The sequence below is a fragment of the Thermothelomyces thermophilus genome, chromosome 5 (assembly GCF_000226095.1).
Source record: "Thermothelomyces thermophilus ATCC 42464 chromosome 5, complete sequence".
NCBI lineage: Eukaryota > Fungi > Ascomycota > Sordariomycetes > Sordariales > Chaetomiaceae > Thermothelomyces > Thermothelomyces thermophilus.
In genome coordinates, this window is record NC_016476.1 from 897937 (window position 1) to 919452 (window position 21516).

A 21516-nucleotide genomic window follows, 5' to 3' on the forward strand; every position below is an offset into this window, starting at 1 on the left:
TGTTGAATTATTGCTTGTCTAGATATAAGACTGACAGATGTTCCAGACTGACACAAGTACTGTACTATTAATTAATACCGCCAATGCAGTGCCGCAAGTGGGTATTTAATTATTCCTTCCGTACAGAACGCACATAGCTTCACGGTTTCCTACCTTCATTGCTTCTTCTCCCTATATCCGTTCTGCTGCATCGCCTCAAAGGCATCCCTCCTCATCCAGACCTCGCCGATCGGGCAGCCCTCCCTGTCGACGCAGACCCAGTCCCCGATGCCATTCTCCTCGGGCGCCTTCCTGACACCCCGGCCGCCGCCACCGATGATCAGGTTGCCTGGCCGGTACGACCCGTCCAGCTGCATGCGGCGGATGACGCTGCTGTGGATGCGGGCGTTGGCGGGGATGTCGCGCACCTCGCCGCACGGAAGCGGCCAGCGGATGGGTTTCCACGTGTCGTCCTCTTGCAGGTCCATGCGGCGGAAGGGGAGGTACCTGGTGAATTTGCCAGTTAGAATCTCGAAGGTACAAAAAAAAAAGAAAGATAGAGAAACCAAGGAATTGGTCGAGAGTTATGTGCTGGGATATACAGAGAAAGTGGAGTGTTGGTTTTTTTTTTTTGGGGGGGGGGGGGGGGAGGGGAGGGGAGAAGGGGGGGAGAATCGTACTCCATAACCTTCCAGCCCAACACCGACGACCAACTCAGGCCACCGCCAAACTTGAGACAGTCGTGGATGCGTGCGACGTAGGCTCTGTGCATCATCTCCTTGAAGGTCAGCGGTGGCTCGCCCGCGCTGCTGCTGCTGCTGCTGCTACTGTTGCTGGTGGAGTTGGTCGCTCTGTTGGTATTCTTGCCGAAGCCGGCCCGCTGGAAGAGCTTCGGGGTGCTGGTGTTCGGGGAACGGACCACAATGTCGGGAATCGGGGGCCGTTCGGCGGCACCGTCGGTGGCCCGTTGTCCGTTCTCCCGGGCATCCGCGGATGTCATGCATGTAATATCGTCGAGAGCTTCCGCGCAGCCCATCTCGCGGACCTTGTCGGGATCGAAGTTGAGACCGGCCTTCATGGCCTCGTGGACCATCCAGACGAGGGGGACGTGGCTTGCGGGTTTGGAATCGGCCAGCACTTCCCAGCCGCCGCCGACGTCGGCGTGATTACCCGCGAACCAAACCTCGTCAATGTCCTGGTCTGTCTCGTCCTCTGACTCGGCCGCAGACTCGACGTCGTGGTCCTCGTCGTGGGGATGCGGAGCAACGGAGAGCACCGACTTGCCGTCGTGAAAGACGCTCTCGGCTGTCTGGTGCGACCGCGCTGAGCGTGACCGGGGACGGTACGGGGCCGGGGCCGGGGTGTCTGGAACATCCAGCTCCGCTCGCCGGCGGCGGCCCCTGACGTCCGGAGTCTTCTCGTTGGCGACGCGGCTCCCCCTGCCATGCGCCTCTCTGATCTCTCGCAGCTTGTTGTAGGCGCTGCCGTGGTGCTTGGATTTCTGGCAGCGGTCGTGGCTCTGATAGATCAGGTCCTGCCTGAACTTGGCCCGGCGTTCGTCGATGCTGACGGCATGCCGGATGACCTTGGCCGAGGTTCGGGCTGTGTAGGGGAACTTGCTGCGCTGCATCCACGCCGTCTCGAAGCGGGGCACGCTGTTGACGGTGTCGAAGAGGCCAAGAAAGCGGATGCGACGAACCGGGCGGGAGAAAGTCTCGCGGAAGCCCTTCATGAACTCGTACATCCCCTTCTTCTTCTTTATCCCCTCGGGCGTGTGGTTGGCCTGGCGGCTTTGCCAATTCGAGAAGGATTTCCAGGCGAAGATGACCATCTCTTCGTTGCCGTGGGACAGCAGGCCGACGTAATCCAGCATCTCGGCCAGGAAGCGAGCGATGTAGGCGCCGCGGGAGAAGCCGAAAATGTAGATCTCATCTCCGGGGTTGTAGAAGCGCATCAGAAAGCGGTAGCCGCCAACGACGTGCTGGTCGAAGGAAGAGCCGATGGCAGAATCTTTGGCCTTTATATACCATGACTTGACTCTGGCCACAGTCCCCGTGTGCGAGAGGCTGTGGGAGACGACATATGTGCCAATTCCAGCTTTGACAGATAAGCATCATGCTGGCACAGCAAGAGAGAGGGTCGGGGTCGACTTACGCTGGTAGTAATGATCTATGTCCGGTTAGTGCTATCTCTGGCCACGACAAGCGAAAGTACCTAGAAAAGAGAGCGTATACATTGATCGCTGCTTGTCCTGTCCAGCATGCGGAAAATCTTAAGAATATTGCTGTCGCTGTCATCGCCGTGGAACTTGTTGCCGGTTCCATCAAAACACAAAACGATTTTGCGGGGTTTGTGATGGCGACGAGAATCTTGGTGTCGATGGTGGATTTCTGGACCCGCGGAAGCGTCGGGACGTGAGGAGGGATGAGTAGCGAGGAAGTCGTCATGAGCGCCGGCATGGTGTTCCGTTGCCGGGCCTTCTTTCACCCCGGGGACTCCGTCGTGGCCGTCCAGCTTGAGATGAGATTCTTCCATTGTTCTAGTAAACACCTCTTGCGAGATTTCTCGTGATGCCTCGAGTGGTTTTCGTCGAAGGCGCACGCTGGATTCTGGCAACGCACACTACTAGCATAGGCGACCCGATTGGATCGCGAACGTCGCCAATTTGTTTGTCTTGCCCTTGGGAGGGGGGAGAAGGGGAGGGAAAGGCGAGAATAGTTGCCCTATTCAGGTCGTGTCTCATGCCCCGAGAGCGAGGCCCCGCTCGTACTCCAGCCACTGAAGCCTGTTATGTAAGGACATGTCTTGGAATTTTGGCATCGTGCCGATCGGCCTCCTCCGGACGGACAGTTGCCGTCCGGGACAAGAGACCTACGCGACTGTCCAACTCTGTTCTGCTCCCCAAGAAGAGTACTGTGCCGACACGAATTACCTAATTAGCGTCTCCCGCCCAAAGAAATGTGCTCGTCGGCGACTGACATTGGAGGAAGAGATGTGCATGAACCTATCGGGGGTTGATATCTGACCGCGGTCCCCGGCCTTCAGCTCTCATGGAGGCTGCAAGCTAGGCGAAAGAGGAAAATGGAGGCCCCCCAGAACTTCTTAATGGCGGTAATGGCGGCTTCCGGGGGAGTGCTTTAGTTGATGTATGTACTCCGTTCGAAGCGGTGTCCAACGATTCATCCCCAGACTGTGTGATGCATGAATGAGTGAATGAAGGGGTGGAATGGATCCAGGAGGCTGTTCGCAGCGTCTCCTCGGTCCCCGATTTGACTAGCTTGGTTAAGAGGCTTCTGATGCAAACTGGACTATGTACGGACTACTTGTGCATACACCAAACTACTCCGAACTTGTAAGCCTGTGGCTGGGTTGGGCAGCACTTGCGGTGGGGTGCTGAAATCCAGGTATCGTCGAGTACAGCGTATGTACGGACTGTAAATACCCCATGTTTGCTGCGGCGATCATTAGGTGGGATATCCACCCAGATTGCAACCTGAAGTGGTCAATTTTGCCCGCTGTATTTCGGCTCTGGACCTTGGGTGTTGGATTGGGGTTTCTCTGAAAATCCGGAAAACTGTAGGGTGGTGGTGATAGATGGTTTTTCGTCTATTGGCTACCCTCTAAGCGGGTCTTAGACGTGCCTTCGACGGCGGCAAGGCATAGGTATGTATGTAGTCCGTACATACATTTTGATGACCAGGGAAAACCGTAGCGATGCTTTAGGCAAGGCTTAGTTAGACGAAAACCCGGTCGTTAGGTAATCCATTTCCATCCCCCGATTAGGACTAATACACTACTCCCTAACCGGCCCATTTCCTCCACACGATTTCCGCCAAGGGCGGGCCGCACCCCGGACCGTGCCGATTATTGGCTCCAGATTGAGACCGTACCCCACATAGGCCCCGCTGATCGACGAGATACAAAGAACCCTTCGTGCTGCGCGATCGACTCAAACAAAAATACGGATACATCCGTAACACTACCAGGTTAGGCCCTGAATACCCGGCGACTGGGCGACTCCAATGCAATGATACCATCCTGACGCACGACGAACCACTACCCGTTCCCGGCAACGACCAACTTTCCATCCCATCGGGTTAGGTCGTGTACATACAGTAATTACACACTTCACCACATCGAACGATCTAATTGGTATGGTAATCTGCAGTCAATCTGATCTACAAAGCATGACTCGAGAAAAGCAATCCGAAAGCGGCCTCGGGACATCAGGCCAGCCCAGGTTCTGCCCTTGGACTGCGTATCACTTTCCTCGCCCAACACGATTGACTTGCCGGAAAGTCGTCGACGTGGTTGACCTAGTGTCTACTTACGGCCACTCATTGACCAGACAGACACCATCATGTCTGACGCACCCCGTCAGTGGCCCACAACCTGTCCGGGGCGTCGTGCCCGCCTGGGGGCGTGATTGGACCTTCCCAGAGCTGAGCTGGGAATGCCGCGTGATGGCGGCCAGTTTGTGAGTGCGTCGGGGGGGTGACCGGGGAGCTCGAGTTGCTGCTGCGTTATGAAGAAGAATGAGGTCGCGCGTTTGTTGTCCCATTTCTTACCCGCGCCTCTTCATCTCTCACTCTTTCCCATCTGCTCCCGTCGAAGTTGAGTGCACAATCACCTGCCTCCTACAGCCTTTCACAATGGCGCGGATACACAATAGAGGGAAAGCCAATGGAGCCGTGGGGGTGGATAGCATCAATGCCAACTCGACGGCATCCGTCGACAAGGCCGAGAAGCTAGCCAGCAAAGCAAAGCCCAAGCCAGTCCCGCTCAAGCTGAAACCGACAAAGGCTGACCGGAAAGGCGTTGCCAATGCCTTCGAACGACATGCCCAGGTCATCCACGCCAAGGTAGAACCACCGGCGAGCCAGGCCGGTGCGGGTACCGCTCCGAGACGATGGGGCAAGCTCAGCACCGTCCTGAAGACACTGCGGTCAAATGGTAATATGGAGCCCGCAAACCCCAGCAATAAGGTTGAGCGGCATGCTAATGGCGAGCTCCAGATTGGAAGACCCTGAAGACAATGATACTGAAAAAAGTGAAGGGCGAGCTTTTGACGGACGACAAGACCATGCTCATGGAGCACATCATTCAGCTCGTCTCGAACCTGCCCAGCGACTCGAAACTCCGGGTTGAACTGACCAACAACTTCCTGAGCGAGCTCTGGTCCTCGTTGGAGCACCCGCCTCCCCGGTATCTCAGTGACAAGTACAAGTACCGCCAAGCTGACGGCTCGTACAATGTGCGTCGCTCCCCACGCCAGCGTTGCTCGCGATTCTGACCATCGGCAGAACATCATGTTTCCGCAGCTCGGCGCGGCCGGATCAGTATATGCGCGTTCCGTGAACGCCAGCGTCTTGCGACCGGGCGCGCTGCCGGATCCGAACCTGATCTACGACTCTGTCATGAAGCGGACCGAGTACAAAAAGCATCCGAACAACGTGTCGAGCATTCTCTGGTACTGGGCGAGCATCATCATCCATGGTAAGCTAGAGACAGACGATAGCCTTTTCCAAGGACCGAATTCCTGATCGATTTTGCAGACTTGTTCTGGACAGATCACAAGGACATGAACCGATCCAAGACGTCCTCCTACCTGGACCTGTCTCCCCTTTACGGCAGCAACCAGGAGATGCAGGATACCATCCGGACGTTCAAGGACGGCAAGCTCAAGCCCGACTGTTTTGCCGACAAGCGTCTGCTCGGAATGCCCCCCGGCGTCGGCGTGTTGCTGATCATGTTCAACCGCGTTCACAACTACGTCTGCGACAATCTCATTGCCATCAACGAGGACGGCAAATTTACACCGGCATCTCCGAATCTTACAGGAGAGGAGGCGGCGACCGCTTGGAAACGGTACGACAACGACCTCTTCCAGACCGCTCGCTTGATCACCTCGGGTCTGTACATCAACATCACCTTGTTGGACTACGTGCGGAACATTGTCAACGTGAGTAATTATTAATTAGTCCAAACTACGATTTCCAATTCGTCGCACCGCTAATTAACATGAACAGCTGAACCGCGTCGACACGACTTGGACCTTGGATCCTCGCCAAGATACCGGCATCGATGTCGGGACCAGCAAGGGTGCCGAGCGCGGCACGGGCAATATCGTGTCTGCCGAGTTCAACCTCTGCTACAGATGGCACAGCTGCGTCTCGGAGAAGGACGACAAGTGGATCGAGGAGTTCTACTACGACTTGTTTGGCAAACCGGGCTCCGAGGTTACCGTTCAAGACCTCATCATGGGCTTCGCCAAGTTCGAGAGCAGGCTTCCCGAGGACCCCCTCGAGCGCCCGTTCAACGGGTTCAAGAGAGGACCTGATGGCAAGTTCGACGACGACGACCTGGTGGAATGCATCACGTCCGCCATCGAGGATTGTGCCGGCTCCTTTGGTGCGCGGAACGTTCCCGCATCGATGCGCGCCATTGAGATTCTGGGCATCATCCAAGGCCGCAAGTGGAACGTTGCTGGCCTGAATGAGTTCAGGAGACACTTTGGCCTCAAGCCCTACGAGACGTTCGAGGACATCAACTCGGATCCCGGCGTTGCCGAGGCGCTACGCCGTCTGTACGACCATCCCGACTTCGTGGAACTCTACCCGGGCCTGGTCGCCGAGGAGCACAAGCAGCCCATGGTTCCCGGTGTCGGCATTGCGCCGACTTACACCATCTCCCGTGTCGTCTTGTCGGATGCTGTCTGCCTCGTCCGCGGCGACCGTCACTACACCGTCGATTACAATGCCCGCAACCTCACTAACTGGGGCTACAACGACGTCCAGTATGACCTCAGTATCAATCACGGCTGTGTGTTCTACAAGTTGTTCATCCGGGCCTTCCCGCATCACTTCAAGTACAACTCGGTCTATGCGCACTATCCGATGGTGGTCCCCGCGGAGACCCAGAAGATCTTGAAGGACCTCAAGCGCGATCACCTGTTCGACTTTAGCCGTCCGACGCGCATCGCCCAGGACGTCGAGTGCACATCGGTCGAGGCGGCCCGACGGGTGTTTGCCAGCCCAGACAAGTACAAGCCGTCGTGGCATGCCAGCGTTGACGCCCTTGCCCCCGAGGGCAAGTCCAAGCTGTCGGCCGACGCCGCTATCCACGACCGCCACCGGCGCGAAGTCAGCCAGCCGTTGGCCACTGCTGACTTTGTATCTCAAGTCAAGGCATTCTATGCCACAGTGACGGAGCAGTTGCTTGACAGCCAGAGCTATCATCTTGGCGGCCTCAAGCTCGCGGATCTTGTCCGCGACATTGGCAATATCGCGCCCACCCGCTTCGTCTCCGCGCTGTTTAACCTGCCGTTGCAGACCGAGGACAACCCCAAGGGCATCTACCGCGAGCATGAGCTATACGTCGTGCTATCTGTCATCGCGGAGGCCGTCTTCACCAACCCCGATCCGGTCAAGAAATTCCCCTTGTTCGAAGCAGCCAAGACGGTGGCAGCACAGCTGGCCTCCGCGGTTGAGCGGACCGTCAAGAACCCGAAGGCGAAGAAGAAGGACCCGCTGAGCACGTATGGCGCCCGGCTCATCAAAGGCCTGTCTAAGGCCGGCCTTAACACTCACGACATCACCTGGGGCCACGTCTTGACTTCCAGCGCGGCTATTGCCCCGTACCAGGCCAAACTTGTAAGCACCCTGACCCTCTCATGTTTCAATCTCTGGTGCTAATAATAATAATAAAACCTTTGCCCAGTTCGCCGAAGCTGTCGACTTCTACCTCTCGCCCCGCGGCGCCCCTTATCTGGAGGCAGTCCGGTCTCTCGCCGCCCAGCCGGCGTCCGAGCAGGCCGATTCCCTTCTGCTAGGCTACGCTCTTGAAGCTGTCCGCCTCTCAGGGTCCACAAAGCTGCACTTTGAGGCCACCGCGGCCGACTCGCTCCCTGCAGAGGACGGGACCCAGATTCAAGTCCAACCGGGCGACCGCATCGCCGTTACATCCGTAAGCGCGCCCCGTCTTCTCTCTCGTTGAAGCTCTTTTTCTTCCCCGTCCGTCCGCAGGTTAATAGTGCGAAGGATCGATTTTGCTGACAACTGATATTACATTACCTCTTCCAGTCCGCCGCCTCCGACTCGGAGGTCGATCCCTCGCGCCCCCGCGAGAGCTACGTCCACCTCGCGGGCCTGCCCAACAGCTCGTTCCTGGGCACCCGCGAGATCGGCTACGCCGCGCTGACCGCGATGTTCCGCGCGCTCTTCAGGCGCCCCAACCTCCGGCGCGCCCCGGGCCCGCAGGGCGAGCTGAGGAGGGTCGTCGGCGTCGACGGCGCCAGCCCCGGTGCCGTCGAGTATCTGCGCGAGGACTGGGGCGTCAAGGGCCCGTGGCCGGTCACGATGAAGGTCTGCTGGGATGAGAATGTCTGAATCCCGGCGGCAGAATGGACACGGAGGTGTGTGGCTTTGGTGGTTGTACGTAATGTTATGTGGGCGGAAGTGTTGTGCAGAAACGGGGTGGATCTGTTGTTGTAATTAGGATACGGTAATTAATCATTTATCGTAGGAGTGTAGTAGGGCAGATGCAGGGGAAGTTGATACCAATTTTTTTTAAATTCTTGATAACCCGAATTTTGCAATAATTAATCACTTTCTGGAATGAGTTACATACGCGGTGGTTAAAAGTTGGGATCCTTTTGCAAGTACTGTCGGCCGCCGCCGCCGCTCCCTTCCGCATCGATCTGCAGTTGTGCTGAAAAGTTTTCCATAACACTGCAGTGAAACCCCGGGTCGTCCACGTCGCTGAAACCGGTCTTTAGCAGCTGGTGCGGTCTAAGTACATCACAAGTGAAAAAGGAGGGCCAGCGTGCTGGGTCCAGGTGGCTGCGTAACACTTTGAGCAAAGCGAAATAATCGATAGTATGGACCAGAATCCTGGAGTGGAAATGCAAAAGTTAAGGTCCTACCCGGAATCGAACCGGGGTTGCCGGAATCAGAATCCGGAGTGATAACCGCTACACTATAGAACCGTTTAACCATTGTTGGGAGACAGAGCGGATTTTGGTCCTGATATACTCAAAGCAAACGTCTCATCCAATTTCGTCATTTGACCGGCAAGAACGTGGAATTGTCAGTCGTCGATCTTTACAACGCAATGCGCTTGTGATCTTGGGGAGGCAGGAACTTAGATCTCACTCGTCACTTATGTGGAGGCTGTACAGGGAATTCATGTTTGCTGGCACAGTAAGGAATGCATCACAGCAGACGGTGCTCCAGGCCCATTAATCTGAATCAAACTGTCGGTGATAGAGATGATGAAATCGAAAAGTCGCCGTCTGGAACTCATTTGCCCCCGGCGTTTCGTCGTGCCGCTCCCGGTATGTACCGTACACTCATTGGACCAATGGTTATTGATAGCATCCCCGCTACAGGACAACATGACCATGTGTAACAACAGAGAACACCCGTATGTCTCGCCACATCCCGCGAAATCAGGTTTTTGGAGCACCCATAGCCAGAGGTTTGAACTACATGGCCGAGTCAGAGACTGTGTGACTGCATCGTTGTACCATTGGCTTCAAACACGGCAATCCGACATTTGGATCTGATCTGTAATTAGGTAGGTACAGTCTCATTCGAAACCGGCTTCCGGTCTTCTAGGCATGGATTTTCTTCTAGATACACAGACAACATGTTGAGACACTAGAGCTTCCGATCCCATCCGCGGTTGTTGGTAAGTTTCCGTTCCGTTAGGAGAGTCCGGTTTAAGTCTATAAATCCCGCTAGCAGTACGGTACAGTACTAACGACCCGTAGACGAAATAAATAACCGACGAAAAAATGACTCTCAGGAGATCACCATGCGTCTCAGCAACCTTAAACGCAAATTCCTCTTGGGCGAGGGCGGTTGCAACGATGCCTGCAGATCTATACAGCTCGGGACTCTGATGCAGAAAATGCACAGCCTCAAGCTACTGGATCGCAATTTGGGTCAGCCTCTCCAAGATGGCATGAGTCTTTCGGAGTTTATAGGCCGTGTCCGAGGGATAGAGCCCCCAACTTGCTACGGGAATTCTTCAGACTGTACCAACTCCCATCGCGACAACTCCCTCTCCAATTGTTGTTGTTTGAAGCCCCACAGATGCACGAGATCCCCCAAACTATCGGGCGGGGCATCCGGGGGTGGACTTTTTGGCAGCGGGGCGTCCCCCGACCCATCCGGTTCGGCACCCGCCGCGTCGTTATTCGGCAGAACATCGCACAGGCCATCGGGCGGGGCATCCGGGGGTGGGCTATTTGCAAAACCACTCGGCGACGTGTCCAGCAAGCTTTTTTTTTTTGGCAAATCATTCGATGAGAGTTCGAGCGTGCTTGAAGAACGTGTCCAGACTTTCATAAGGAGAGTAGAACATTGCTTCTGGTGGGATTCTAGAAAGAATGAAACTTTGAGTTGGAATCAATGAGATAGAGATTGCGGAAACAGACATAAAGGAGATTGAAAAGTTATTAGCAGATGAGTTCTGCATCCCTCCTTGCGCCATCGTATCCCGAATGTATGCCCAGCTGCTGGTGTATAGACCCGGGCATGTAGGTAGAGAACCTGATTTCTGGTAGCTCCTTCAAGAGAGACTCTCCCAGCTACTCCATTGGAGGATATTCGAAATTGTAAGTGAGGTACATCTCTTCTGGGCGATCCACCAAGGTGAGTTTCCCCATTTCTCTCAAGGTGACAGAAACCGGATCATCGATTGTTGCTGGAGGTTCTCTCCGTTTCTTAGTTCGCCACAACGCCGAGTCTATTAGTTGTCGCTCTATGGTGGGTTGAATGTTCTGGTCGATGAAACAGAGTAAACAGCCGCAATCTCGGAGTTCTCGAGGCACAGGAAGCTCCTTCACAGGCCCGGATGGGGCGGGTTTTCTCTGTTTTCTGACTCGGAGACTTGTTTCTTTGAAGTTCTCCTTTAAGGGATCTCGGAGGACTCGGCCGGTGTCGCGCAGTGCTTTCAATCCGCTTTCTGAAAGTGGTTTTCGGGTGACGTTGTTTACGTCTGCCTTGTGTTTTACCAGGAGCGAGACGATTTCGGGCGTAAAGGTTTCATCCAGCGGGAAGTCAATGACGGCACCTTTCCTCAGAAGAAGGGTGGTAACGTAAAGGTCGCCACAGTGGCATGCCGATTCCAACGCACTCCGAACCCCGAAATTCCTCCCGGGAGCGTTAACGTCGGCACCTCTGGCAAGAAGCAGGTTGATAACGTTGATCTTGCAATGGTTGTGACATGCTCGTTCCAGCGCGGTGTGCCGTTCTCGAAAGTTAATATCCGCTCCACTGTCCAGCAACAACGCTACCACCGCCTCGTGACCCGCGGCAGATGCTTCGTGAAGTGCAGTGCCGGTATATAGTTTTTCTGAGATGTCGCAGTGGGCCTGCTTCCGTTTCAATACGGTGAGCAGCATCTCAACGACATCTCGATGCCCAGCTGCAGCCGCGAGTTCCAACGGGGTGCCAGAGAATCTCCTCATGTTAACGTCGGCGTCTGCATCTAGCAGTAGCTTCACGACTGTGCCGTGGCCGCGTCTACATGCTGCCGCTAGCGGGGTGCCATAGAATCCCGTGAAAGCGTCGATATTGGCACCAATGGCAAGAAGATTCCTGACCATCTGCTCGTTTCCTTCTTCAGCAGCTTTGTAAGCGGCCATGCTGGCGAGTGATCGTTTCACATCTACCACGTTTTCGAACATGTATTCTTTGCCCCAAATATGAAGTATTATAGGGTCTGAGCTGGTACTGCTGCTGAAATGGTTGCGGGGTCTGTTTTCCCAGGTTAACGTGACTCCCTCGTGGTGTCGATCATCGTCTGAAATGATGCTGAGCTGGCTATTATATGCAGTCGCTTGCTGGCTCTTGTCCTCTGCACTGTGCCAGTGTTCGTCAACACTGTATTGATTCCAGTCATCCAAGTTGGATATGGGTTTGGGCGACAGGAGGGCCTCCAACCACGATCTGATCTTGGTGTTCAACTCTATCGTTCTGTCTCGTTTCTTGCCGCTAGCTCCTGGCGTCGTAGGGTACCCGAACTTGTTCGGCATGAAGTCCTGGTTATTAAGTTTGGTTATTGCGGCGACGACGTCTTCTGGTGCTCTTGCCAGCCACTCGGTGTAAGTCATATGCATTAGCTGACTTCGATCCAGACCCGACTTCTGGTCGATCCATGTGCGAGCAGCGATTTCCGCAGCCGGGTCATCGGCAACGACGAGCTGGCACTGCGGATATAACCCTCCGTGTATGGCTCGTAGCTTGGCTGCAAGGCCCTTCTCGCCGTCATCCCAGCGCACCAGCCTCGACGTCTCGTGCCACGCCTTATACTCCCCTTTCGGCGTTATAACGTCGGGCAACCGCGTACAGGATGAAAACAACAGTTTTGGATATCTCTTTCGTAGTTCCACGCTCACATCGATCATGGCCCGGTCGACGCGGCTGTCGAAGATCACGCCTTCGTCTGTCAGTAACTCTCCGTTTAAGGGATTTCTTGCCGTTTTGTTAATAATGTCGTATCCCAACCCGAGTCCGCTGTGGACGATTTCCAGTATGAAGTTGTAGGAGTTAACCCCCACTCCAACAAAAGATAAGACTTGATTCATGAAGGTGTGGCGGATATGTTCGTAACTGTTTCTGTCCCCTTGAGGATCATCAACGGGTGGCGTTGCCCGCGCAAGTTTGACCAAATACTTGGCGAAGAATACCATGATCAGCGGGGGGAAGACATGCAGATGCCTTATTTCGAAATAGTTGCTGCCATATGCCTCCACAGACTTCTTCTTGACATCTTCGTGCAGATCATTGAAAGATTTGTAGTGCTTATTGTAGCCCTTCAGAATCGTTGAACGGAACAACTCCCAACCCTTGCTGCGGTGTACGCCCTGGCGATCTTTGTACAGCAAGGACACCTTGGAAATGTGATAAGAGTAGTAGGCGATTGCCTTGGCAAAATCTTGTTCCCTGAGGTCGATTTGTAGTGTAATCCCGGATGGTTTTTGGCTTTCTCTCCACATGATATCGAATAGACTGGGGATCTTGCCGTCGGTTTCCAGGTATGAAGTAGCGAAATCTGATTGTTTGCTGGTCAAGTCTGGGTTCTTCGCTTCCCTCTCAACTCTCCGCGTCACCAGGCTTGTCTTGAGAATCTCGTGGATAGGATAGAACTCCCAAGGCTGTACTTTCGAAGTGACGCGGCTTGGATTCTTGTCATGGGCTACAAAAGCCTTGTCGAGCTGTTCCAAGACGAAGGCATCGACCTCGTGAAGAAATAGACCATGGCGTATTCCATTATCAATAGCGGCAACTGAATTGTCGACGATTCCCGAGGCACGCTCGTAGAGCCCACGATGACAGAATACATAACCAAAGTTGTGAGTTGGTGTGATAGGCCCGGGTAGTCGTGGGTCGAGTAGATTGCGAGGGCAATAAAGCTTCTTTTGCTCTGCCCATTTATATCCTGAGGGAAGTTCCGGATCCATTCGATGATGGTTGAATAATCTGGAGACGGATGCTGGATGAGCGATCTCAGAGAACGCATTTTCTTGCTCCATTTTGCTGGTCTATCTTTCTTCGTGGAAGACTTGGTGAAGATGCCTTATTTGAATGAGAGGATGAAGCCCAAGGGCGGTAGTTGAATGACGTCTTTGGCGGTGAGTCTGATATAATTATAGGCTGTTGTTGATCGCGGGCTAGAGATATGAATGGCGGGTAAAGATGTTGGTGCGCTTACTTCATAGGAAAAACACTAGGATGATTCCGCAGGGAAAAGTTTGTTGGTTCTGGTTGATTTATAGGACCTACACGTGGTGGATAAAGTTGGCGCTCAAATAGTCTGATATCTTTCGGGCTTACATAGTAAGCTGACATCTTGGCAAACATCCGCGCGTGCGGGAGCCTTGCTGTTTCTGTGTTGCGGGATCTGCACTTTGCGGCTGAATTCTGCATGCCTGCCCAATTGTAATCTGCCCATATTAGGATGCACTGCCTAGGATGCACTGCCTAGGGATGCACTGCCTAGGCATTTTAGGATGCACTGCCCAGACATTTTAGGTTCACCAAAATCTTGGGGGCAGAAATGTTGGACCGGCCCTTTCCGTGCGTGAGGGTGTGGAGATAAGGTCTAATTACCGATTTCAGGACGGGCACTGGCGCTGTAGCTTGCATGCACGCATGATCAGTGACCAGGGAGTGGCGGTTACACAACTGCGCGGTTGCCCCTGCCGCCATGTCAGCCAATGTCGTCTGGATACTTGCATGTAAATGCATCTGCAAAGGTCGGTATCTGAACTTGCAGGCGACCGAGGGGGCAATGCAACATAAACGGCCTCCGCGGCATCCTGACAGAATGGTTGCCTTAATATTTGCGGCTTCAATGTTATGAATGTCCCTCGCTCCCTCTTGCGAATCGCCAGAAACCTACTTCACACATGGGACATATCACCTTACCTTTGCGTTACTCGTTTAAACCATATTGACAACCATGGCTGGAACTGCTCTTTACACTTACAATCCGATTCAGCCCAACCAGATCCGGCTGGTCAAATTTGTTCAAGATGGCGACCACATATGCGCGGTTCTCGAAACCTTCTCGTTTGAAGAGCCGCTCCCTGTGTACCGTTCCATCTCCTACACCTGGGCTTCCGACGGAGGCCGCCCTCAGAAAAACTTCAAGATTGAAATAGACAAACGGCAACTCCCAGTGTTGAACACGCTCCAGCCCTTTTTCCAGGCCCTAAGATCCAGGAACATGCTGTTTGACGGCAAATGGTGGTGGATAGACTCAATCTGCATCGACCAGGCGAATCTCGAAGAGAGGGCCCAGCAAGTGGGACACATGGACGTGATTTACCGCCAGGCGGAATCTGTCATTGCCTGGTTGGGAGAAGCCTCGAGCGACAGCGAACTTGCGATAGACTTCATCAAGCTTCTCGACAAAACGAGCCGACGCAAACTCAGTGTTGCGGAACTCCGCGCCACGCTACAGCAAGACCACTATCGCACCCACTGGAAAGCTTTGACCAATTTTCTCTCACGGAGGTGGTGGTCCAGGATCTGGAGCGTGCAGGAATTTGTGCTGGCCCCGAGCGTGACATTCTGGTGCGGCATGCGCAACGTCAGCAGGGTCGCCGTATGCCGCAGCATTGGTATAGCCGACAAATGCACTTCGACCGGCATCAAAGAGACTCTTGCATTCACGCACGCCAACAACCGGAGAAGAGCATGGGGTTTATACAAGGCCAGCAGAAAACCAGGAGCCAGCCTTAGCTTTTCTCTTCTTGCCCTGGCCGCCTACTTCTGTTGCATGGACGCTTCGGATGATCGGGATCGACTCTACGGCGTTATGGCGCTCGCGACTGATCGGTCCATGCTGGAGATTGATTACTCGCTCAGAACAGAGGAGGTCTATACGCGATTCACCCGATCTTTCATCACGCACTACAAGTCTCTAGATATCATCTGTTTTGCTTCAACATACACACCGCCATCAGGATCCATACGGCCATCCTGGGTGCCTGACTGGCAAAAGCGAAATCCCGTGGTAATTCCCTCCATGACGAGTCAAAGTTCCAAGAGCCACGTTGGCAATCTTCGCAGTCCTAGACATCTTGACATTGACCCTTCGGTTTACTATTCGGCGTGTAAGAACAAAGAGGCTGTGTATGCTTTTGAGGGTTCGGCACTACAAGTTCGAGGCGTTGTTGTTGATACAATCGATGGCCTCGCCGGATCCAGGCAGTTCGAAATGGTCCAAAGCTCCGAATGGAATTCGACGCAATCCTCATGTTGCTCTAGTTTCCCATGCTCGACGACAGCTATTCTAGAGAGTGTGTGTCGAAGTTTAACATTCGACCGATTCGATAGGTTCTTGCGATATCCGATGCCCACCGCGGACTTCTTCCGGGATTTTATTCGGCTCCTGAACCGCATCATAACCGCATCCAAGGAGTCCGTTCCCAGAGAATTGTTATATTGGTTTCAGTGCACTAGATCCCTCCAGATCCACGGCCGCAGCTTCGAGGATATCTTACATGACAGCTTCCAGGCCGACGACAACTCCTCAGGCCCCGCTCCTAACGTAGATGAGTCCCAGCATAAGACATTCTTTGGTCGGTTTTTTGACACGGTCGTTCGATTGTCGTTCCGCCTGATGGTCAGCCGCTCCGGCCGTATCGGTATGGTTGTGGAGAAGGCGATAAAGGGAGATTTGGTGTGTGTGCTCTATGGCTGCAGCATTCCGGTCGTGCTGCGAAAATCTTCCGATGGAGGCAGTTATACGCTGATCGGAGAGTGTTACTTCGATGGATGTATGGACGGATCTCTCTTGGATCAGGTTGGCCTTGAGGAAAGCACCTTTGTATTACTGTAGTGGAATTTCGTTCGTTTCCTCTTTCTGAAGATGTTCTTCCCTCACGCAACATTCGCTTCCTCTGGCCTCTACCGGGCACACACTCATGGTCCGCATCGAATGCGATTGAACCCATCTGTCTTAACCACACCAAACATGCAGAGCCGGCTTTGGTGCTACCGACTATTTCTCGTCGTTCAAGCCCAAAGACAGGCATTTGCTCCTGACAACAGTCTGTGCGACACCACCATTCTGCAATACAATCCTGGGCTCTCCGTAGAGTTATGCAGAAAGACGTCTAATCGAGACGGCACCATATCCCTTAACAACGACGAGTGGGATAAGCGGTTTCTATATTCGCCCCAGGCCAGATCTGTTCTGGACTCACGCGTTCAGGCCCCGAGTCTACGCAGCGTCGCTTCCAGCCTTGGGGTTGAAGCACATCAGGGGCCCGATAGCTGCCGTCTCTCTCCATACTACGATGATCGCGACCAGAACGATCTGACGAGGGACCCGGAAAGCCGTCATACTCCGGTTCCAAACGACGGAGTAGAGAAGAATGAGGAATGCTCTGCCGTGCCGCTACAAGCACCGGAGAGTTGGGCAAACACAGCCGAGGATGGAAACTGGCTGCTGTGTGCTGGCTCATACAGCTGGTTTATAAGGGAAATGTGTGAACCTGAAGCGTATTTTCTTTGTGGAAGCTGCCAGCCTGAATTGGATGTAGGCAGTTGGCTGTTGGGAAAGAGATTTTTGGCTTCCGCAATAGGGGGCGTCCCTTCTCTGGCCGCGATGGTTGCTCGCGAAGCCAACTTCATCCCATACAGAACTTGAACTTCTTTACCAAAATGGAAGGCAAGGGCGCACTTTTGAGGCAAAACGCGTACAAATGTGATAGGGGCATAACCGTTGCCAAGCTGCAACACCTGGAACAGATTTTCTGTTAACTTGGTGAGTTATTACTAATTATATTGCGGGCTTGGGAGGTGTCTCAGATCGGAAGCAGCCGCTCTGGATTCCTTATGTTTACTTTGGTCTTTGATGGATGTCTTACGAGTGTTTCTCCTTTCACATCTGAGCTATTATAGAGCTCACCACGCGCTGTGGACGTTCTTGGGTCTTCTTCGTAGGATTAGCAATCCATTGTCTCTATACAAGCCGGACATTCTGTAAACGTCAGCAAGCCCTCCATTCAATGTCATATCCCGGATTTGATCGTGTTAAGCGGCAGACACGCTATATATGCTGGCGCTAGGGAGCAGGTGGCGGAGATGATACGTTAAGGGTGCTCGGTTCACCTCGGGGTGTAGTACGGCTAATGCTGACGGGTCAACCCCTAATTAAGCAGCCATTTCTAGATACGTTTGCGTAACTATATATATGTTAGATTAGATATAGTCATCGAGGATGTATCGATAAGGTAGAGCGGGTAAAAGTAACTGCTATAAATGTATAATATCCTACAGCATAATGAGTCCTTTATAGTCACAGTCGGGTCTTGCCGCTAGTTTAATACATTAGAAATGTTAAGGCTAATTACAGTACTGATTATGGTTCAGCCGTGAATTGCCCTTCTCATTGTACCGACCGATGACGAGAGAAGCTTTGTGACTTATTCCTGCCCGAGGTACCTGGCAGTTTCTCTGATGTTGCTATCAGCGCCAAGATAGGATGGTCTGTACCCGGAAGAAGATCCAGATCTAGAAGACCGGAAGCCGGTTTCGAACGAGACTGTAATGCATCTATGCGAAACAGAAAATGAAGATCCAAGAGAGTGGGCTGGATTGAGGAGGGCAGCGGAGCAACGAAAGAGGAAGGAAGAGTGCGGATGAAACGGCAAAATCTGTGGACGGCACAATCTCCCCGGCGATTGAATTCAGTTAGACTGACGGAGCCCGGACAGCAGGTGGCTTCGTTGGTATTGCTTCTGGTGAAGGAGCTTGTGATGTGGATCGGTTCCAGAGACAGCAAAAACGGCTAGGCGAGCTGATCACGGTATTGACAAAAGGCAAAGGAGAGTGGAAGGGAAGAGAGGAAAAGGGGGCATCGGGGAAAAAAAGGGGATGAGAAACGGATTGGGATAAATACTGGCGAGGTAAGGCGGATATGGGAAGTAGTCAAGAAAGGAATGTGTTCTCATTTCGGGTCAAAGGACAATCGTTACTGAAGATCTCCGAGCACAGTCAGCGACGTAGGGTCGACCTCAAACACGTGACGGATATGAAACGAACGAGTCGAATGAGCCCCAAAATACATACATGCGCATCCACGAGTAGCGCTGATAATCGGTGTGTGTATCGTCGGTATTTTGTTCCTGCAGATAGTCTCCTATCTCAAAGAATACGACAGGGCATTACGTTTCTCTGTCTTTGCGCCGCTGCTACCTCTCTGCAAGATGCCTCGGTAGGCTCCTGACGTCAACATGGAAAATCAAGGAAAACATAGCAACCCGGTCATCTCAGTACGAGTGGCAGGTACAAACGGGCATGGAGACTCTCAACAATTCTGTCTGTTGAGGGAAGCAGCATACCATACTATTTTCTTACCACATGGCAGGCGTGAAATCTTGCGCTTGAAACGATAAAGTTGTTGCCAGGAACATGCTGGGGGGGGGGGGGGGGATTTACCTTACACAGGAGTGATGTTGCTTTGCTGATATAACAAGGGGCTCGGGCCTTCCTATGAGAAGAGCATTTCTACGGATGCTGATTGCCATCAGGTGCTGATTTCCATCTCCTTGCTGGTACAGTTTCTGACAAGTTGGAAGCTGTGGCGCTGCCCGACCTCAGTCATGCCCAACATCGTTCCAGTGGACTTTCCATTTGTGGTGCAGTTGGCAGGGCTGCAGGAGATTTTGAATTCCAAGGAAAGAAGCTCCAAGCAGCGTCCGCCCATGGACGGCAGTCACAAGGAGATAAAGCACTGTTATGAATAGCACCTTCGTTTTCGATAGCGAGGATGAGAAGAACAGCGAGACGCGAAGAGGGCAATCGCGGGTGGCTCGAGTTCAGACATAAAGAGCACATTCTCGCAGCCAGTCTTCCTCTTCTATTTTCACACAGCTTAATCCGTCACATCTTCAGCACCAACACTATACTGCTTGTTTCTGGCTTCGTTGCTACATCAATAACTTGCCGTTGTCGTATTGTCAACATTAGTTTTCATTTCATTCAAGCAAGCAAGTTTCCGCTCACCAACATCACCATCATGCGGTCCATTGCAGTGTCCCTTCCGGTGCTGTCTGGCATCCTTGCCCTTGCCATGGCCGGGGAGCTCCCTCTCACTCCGGTCGCCACGTATCCTCCGGTCAGACCGACTCCCATTCGATACGGCCCGAACCCGAACAACCCCGGCACACCCGTCGGGCAGCGACCACCCGATGCCGGCACCAACACGGCCCCATCTCAGGGTCGGCCATCCGTCTTCGTCCTCACCCAAGTGCCCGCCAAGCCGACGCAAGCCGGCACGCCGACCAGCCCGGAGAAGTGCTCGCAGGTGGCCGCCCGCATCACGCCGAAGCTGACGCCGCGCCCGACCTACCCGCCCTCGCTCAAGTCGATGGCAGACAAGCTGGGCGGCGTGGACCGCGACACGTGCGGCGAGATGGATTTCCGAGCGCGCTTCCGGTCGGCCGGGTTGGACGAGCTGAACCGCTTCAACCAGGCGCGCCACTCGACGTTCATTGTGCCAATCTGGGCCATGGTGGGGGAGTTGTGGGCCGCGTGTGGCGAACAGGCGCGCAAGATGCCACAGGTGGCCCAGGAGCCGTGCTACCACTGGGCGCTCGAGCTCTCCAAGTCGTCGAACGCGTCATTTGGCGGCGGTGTCAGTGCCAAGGGTAACGGCAAGGGGGATTCTGGCAAGGGGCCGCAGCTGCCCGATGGCCTGGCGGGCAAGTTCCAAGGCGGCGCAGAGCTCGAGGCGGGCGCGGCGGCCTACCGCGGAGTCTCCCAGGCGGTGGCGGTTGGGGCTGTTGGAGCGATGACGCTTCTCTGGCTTGTTCTGCTCGCCTGAAGATTGGAACCAGGCAAGGGAAAACAGATGGGGTAGGAGAGGGTATGGAGTCACAGAAAAGTGTTGGCAGTCCCGGAGGAACAGATTACCTTAAGTTGCATGATGGTTGTGGCGGTCGGTTTGGGAAATCATACTCTTTTCTGCGGGTTTGGAGGGATTCGAAACGCGATAGATGTTCGATGAGGCATGGTATAGACAGGAATCCGTAACTCAGGCACCGGGATGATGCGTGCTGTTACCACAGTCCATGTACACTTCCCCGCAGTGTCCGTTTTCACTGTTTGTCTAGGTACTGATGTAGAATGTGAGGATGCCGTTCCCTCCTGACGCAACGAGACACGGTTGCCTCAAGAATCTAGAGACCTGATCGACATCGGCTGCCCCTTTTTGTCGAGCAGCTCGTGATGACTCCAGATGACGTCCAACCAGTCCATATAATCATGTATGAAAAGGGCACACGAGCTGCAGCAGGGAGCGCGTGGGCACGTGAGCTCCCTCGTCGTAACTTCCCATGCATCGTTCAACTGCGCACAACCCAGACAGAGAGTCGCCAACTGGTCCCGCCCGCATCCACCGTCCGGCGAGATATTATCCGTAACCTGGTCTGAGGTGATGTGATCAGTGCAGGACTAATTAACTGTTTCCATCGCGAGTTCCTAATTACTGCCAGACGTTTGTACCATACTATCCGCACGCCTGCAAGTGACACAAACGACTCGACGACTTTAACTGCCCGCCAGGTGTGTCCATTACACTATACCGATGGCTGCCGCACCTTACACTACTCCTGCCAAGGCTGTTCCGTGACAGGAATGGTACTTAGTTTCTGTTTCTTTCTCCTAGCCGTTTCTGGCTCTCAGTCCCCGTCAGGGGCTAGATGAGTCCTGGAATCGACGTGACATGATTATGTTCGCATTGAGTAGGAAGATCTGGACCCCCCACGGCAACCAATAAGGGACTGCTCATGGATGTCATGGCTGGTCTATAAGCTCTACGTCTTGTACGTGCAACAGCTCATGTGATTCAACACCCCGAGTCGGCTCCCTCCGGAAGTGGAAGCAATTAATGACCAAACTCATCTCCTTTTTGCCCGCCCACTAGAGCTTTTCCTCGAGATAATATATTGTAACGAAATGCAACTTCACCAATGCATGCCAGCAGACTTCTTCCTTCGCAAGGTGGTGA

The 21516-nt window shown here is 53.8% G+C and overlaps 6 protein-coding genes and 1 non-coding gene across 7 annotated transcripts; 3 read left to right on the top strand and 4 right to left on the bottom strand.

The window, feature by feature from the left end:
* Window positions 1-155: 155 nt before the first annotated feature.
* Window positions 156-2514, bottom strand: MYCTH_2068129 (uncharacterized protein; the record flags this gene model as incomplete). Its single annotated transcript, XM_003664846.1, has 4 exons — window positions 156-486; window positions 660-2076; window positions 2134-2148; window positions 2214-2514. The coding sequence occupies 4 exons, from the start codon at window positions 2512-2514 to the stop codon at window positions 156-158; spliced, it is 2064 nt and encodes a 687-aa protein (XP_003664894.1).
* A 2117-nt stretch (window positions 2515-4631) lies between these two features.
* Window positions 4632-8548, top strand: MYCTH_2094824 (uncharacterized protein; the record flags this gene model as incomplete). Its single annotated transcript, XM_003664847.1, has 7 exons — window positions 4632-4932; window positions 4989-5233; window positions 5283-5475; window positions 5535-5941; window positions 6162-7631; window positions 7699-7944; window positions 8061-8548. The coding sequence occupies 7 exons, from the start codon at window positions 4632-4634 to the stop codon at window positions 8364-8366; spliced, it is 3168 nt and encodes a 1055-aa protein (XP_003664895.1). The 3' UTR covers window positions 8367-8548.
* A 345-nt stretch (window positions 8549-8893) lies between these two features.
* MYCTH_t163 lies at window positions 8894-8965 on the bottom strand. The gene has a single exon. It is a non-coding gene; the product is annotated as a tRNA-Gln (tRNA).
* Window positions 8966-9527: 562 nt separating this feature from the next.
* MYCTH_2308115 (uncharacterized protein) lies at window positions 9528-10485 on the bottom strand. The gene has a single exon (XM_003664848.1). The coding sequence runs from the start codon at window positions 10329-10331 to the stop codon at window positions 9999-10001; it is 333 nt and encodes a 110-aa protein (XP_003664896.1). The 5' UTR covers window positions 10332-10485; the 3' UTR covers window positions 9528-9998.
* Window positions 10486-13609, bottom strand: MYCTH_2308116 (uncharacterized protein). Its single transcript, XM_003664849.1, has one exon. It carries the CDS (start codon window positions 13520-13522, stop codon window positions 10574-10576), a length of 2949 nt encoding a protein of 982 aa, XP_003664897.1. The 5' UTR covers window positions 13523-13609; the 3' UTR covers window positions 10486-10573.
* A 617-nt stretch (window positions 13610-14226) lies between these two features.
* Window positions 14227-16404, top strand: MYCTH_2308117 (uncharacterized protein). The gene has a single exon (XM_003664850.1). It carries the CDS (start codon window positions 14452-14454, stop codon window positions 16336-16338), a length of 1887 nt encoding a protein of 628 aa, XP_003664898.1. The 5' UTR covers window positions 14227-14451; the 3' UTR covers window positions 16339-16404.
* Window positions 16405-19524: 3120 nt separating this feature from the next.
* On the top strand, window positions 19525-20172 carry MYCTH_26583 (uncharacterized protein; the record flags this gene model as incomplete). The annotated part of the gene is made up of 2 exons (XM_003664851.1): window positions 19525-19623; window positions 19726-20172. Coding segments are annotated over 2 exons (546 nt in total), but the record flags the coding sequence as incomplete, so codon positions are not given.
* Window positions 20173-21516: the final 1344 nt, after the last annotated feature.

Excerpts from the sequence above, each read along its gene's own strand:
- MYCTH_2308115 (XM_003664848.1), bottom strand. The coding sequence starts at position 10,331 with ATGAAAGTCTGGACACGTTCTTCAAGCACGCTCGAACTCTCATCGAAT.
- MYCTH_2308116 (XM_003664849.1), bottom strand. The coding sequence starts at position 13,522 with ATGGAGCAAGAAAATGCGTTCTCTGAGATCGCTCATCCAGCATCCGTC.
- MYCTH_2308117 (XM_003664850.1), top strand. The coding sequence starts at position 14,452 with ATGGCTGGAACTGCTCTTTACACTTACAATCCGATTCAGCCCAACCAG.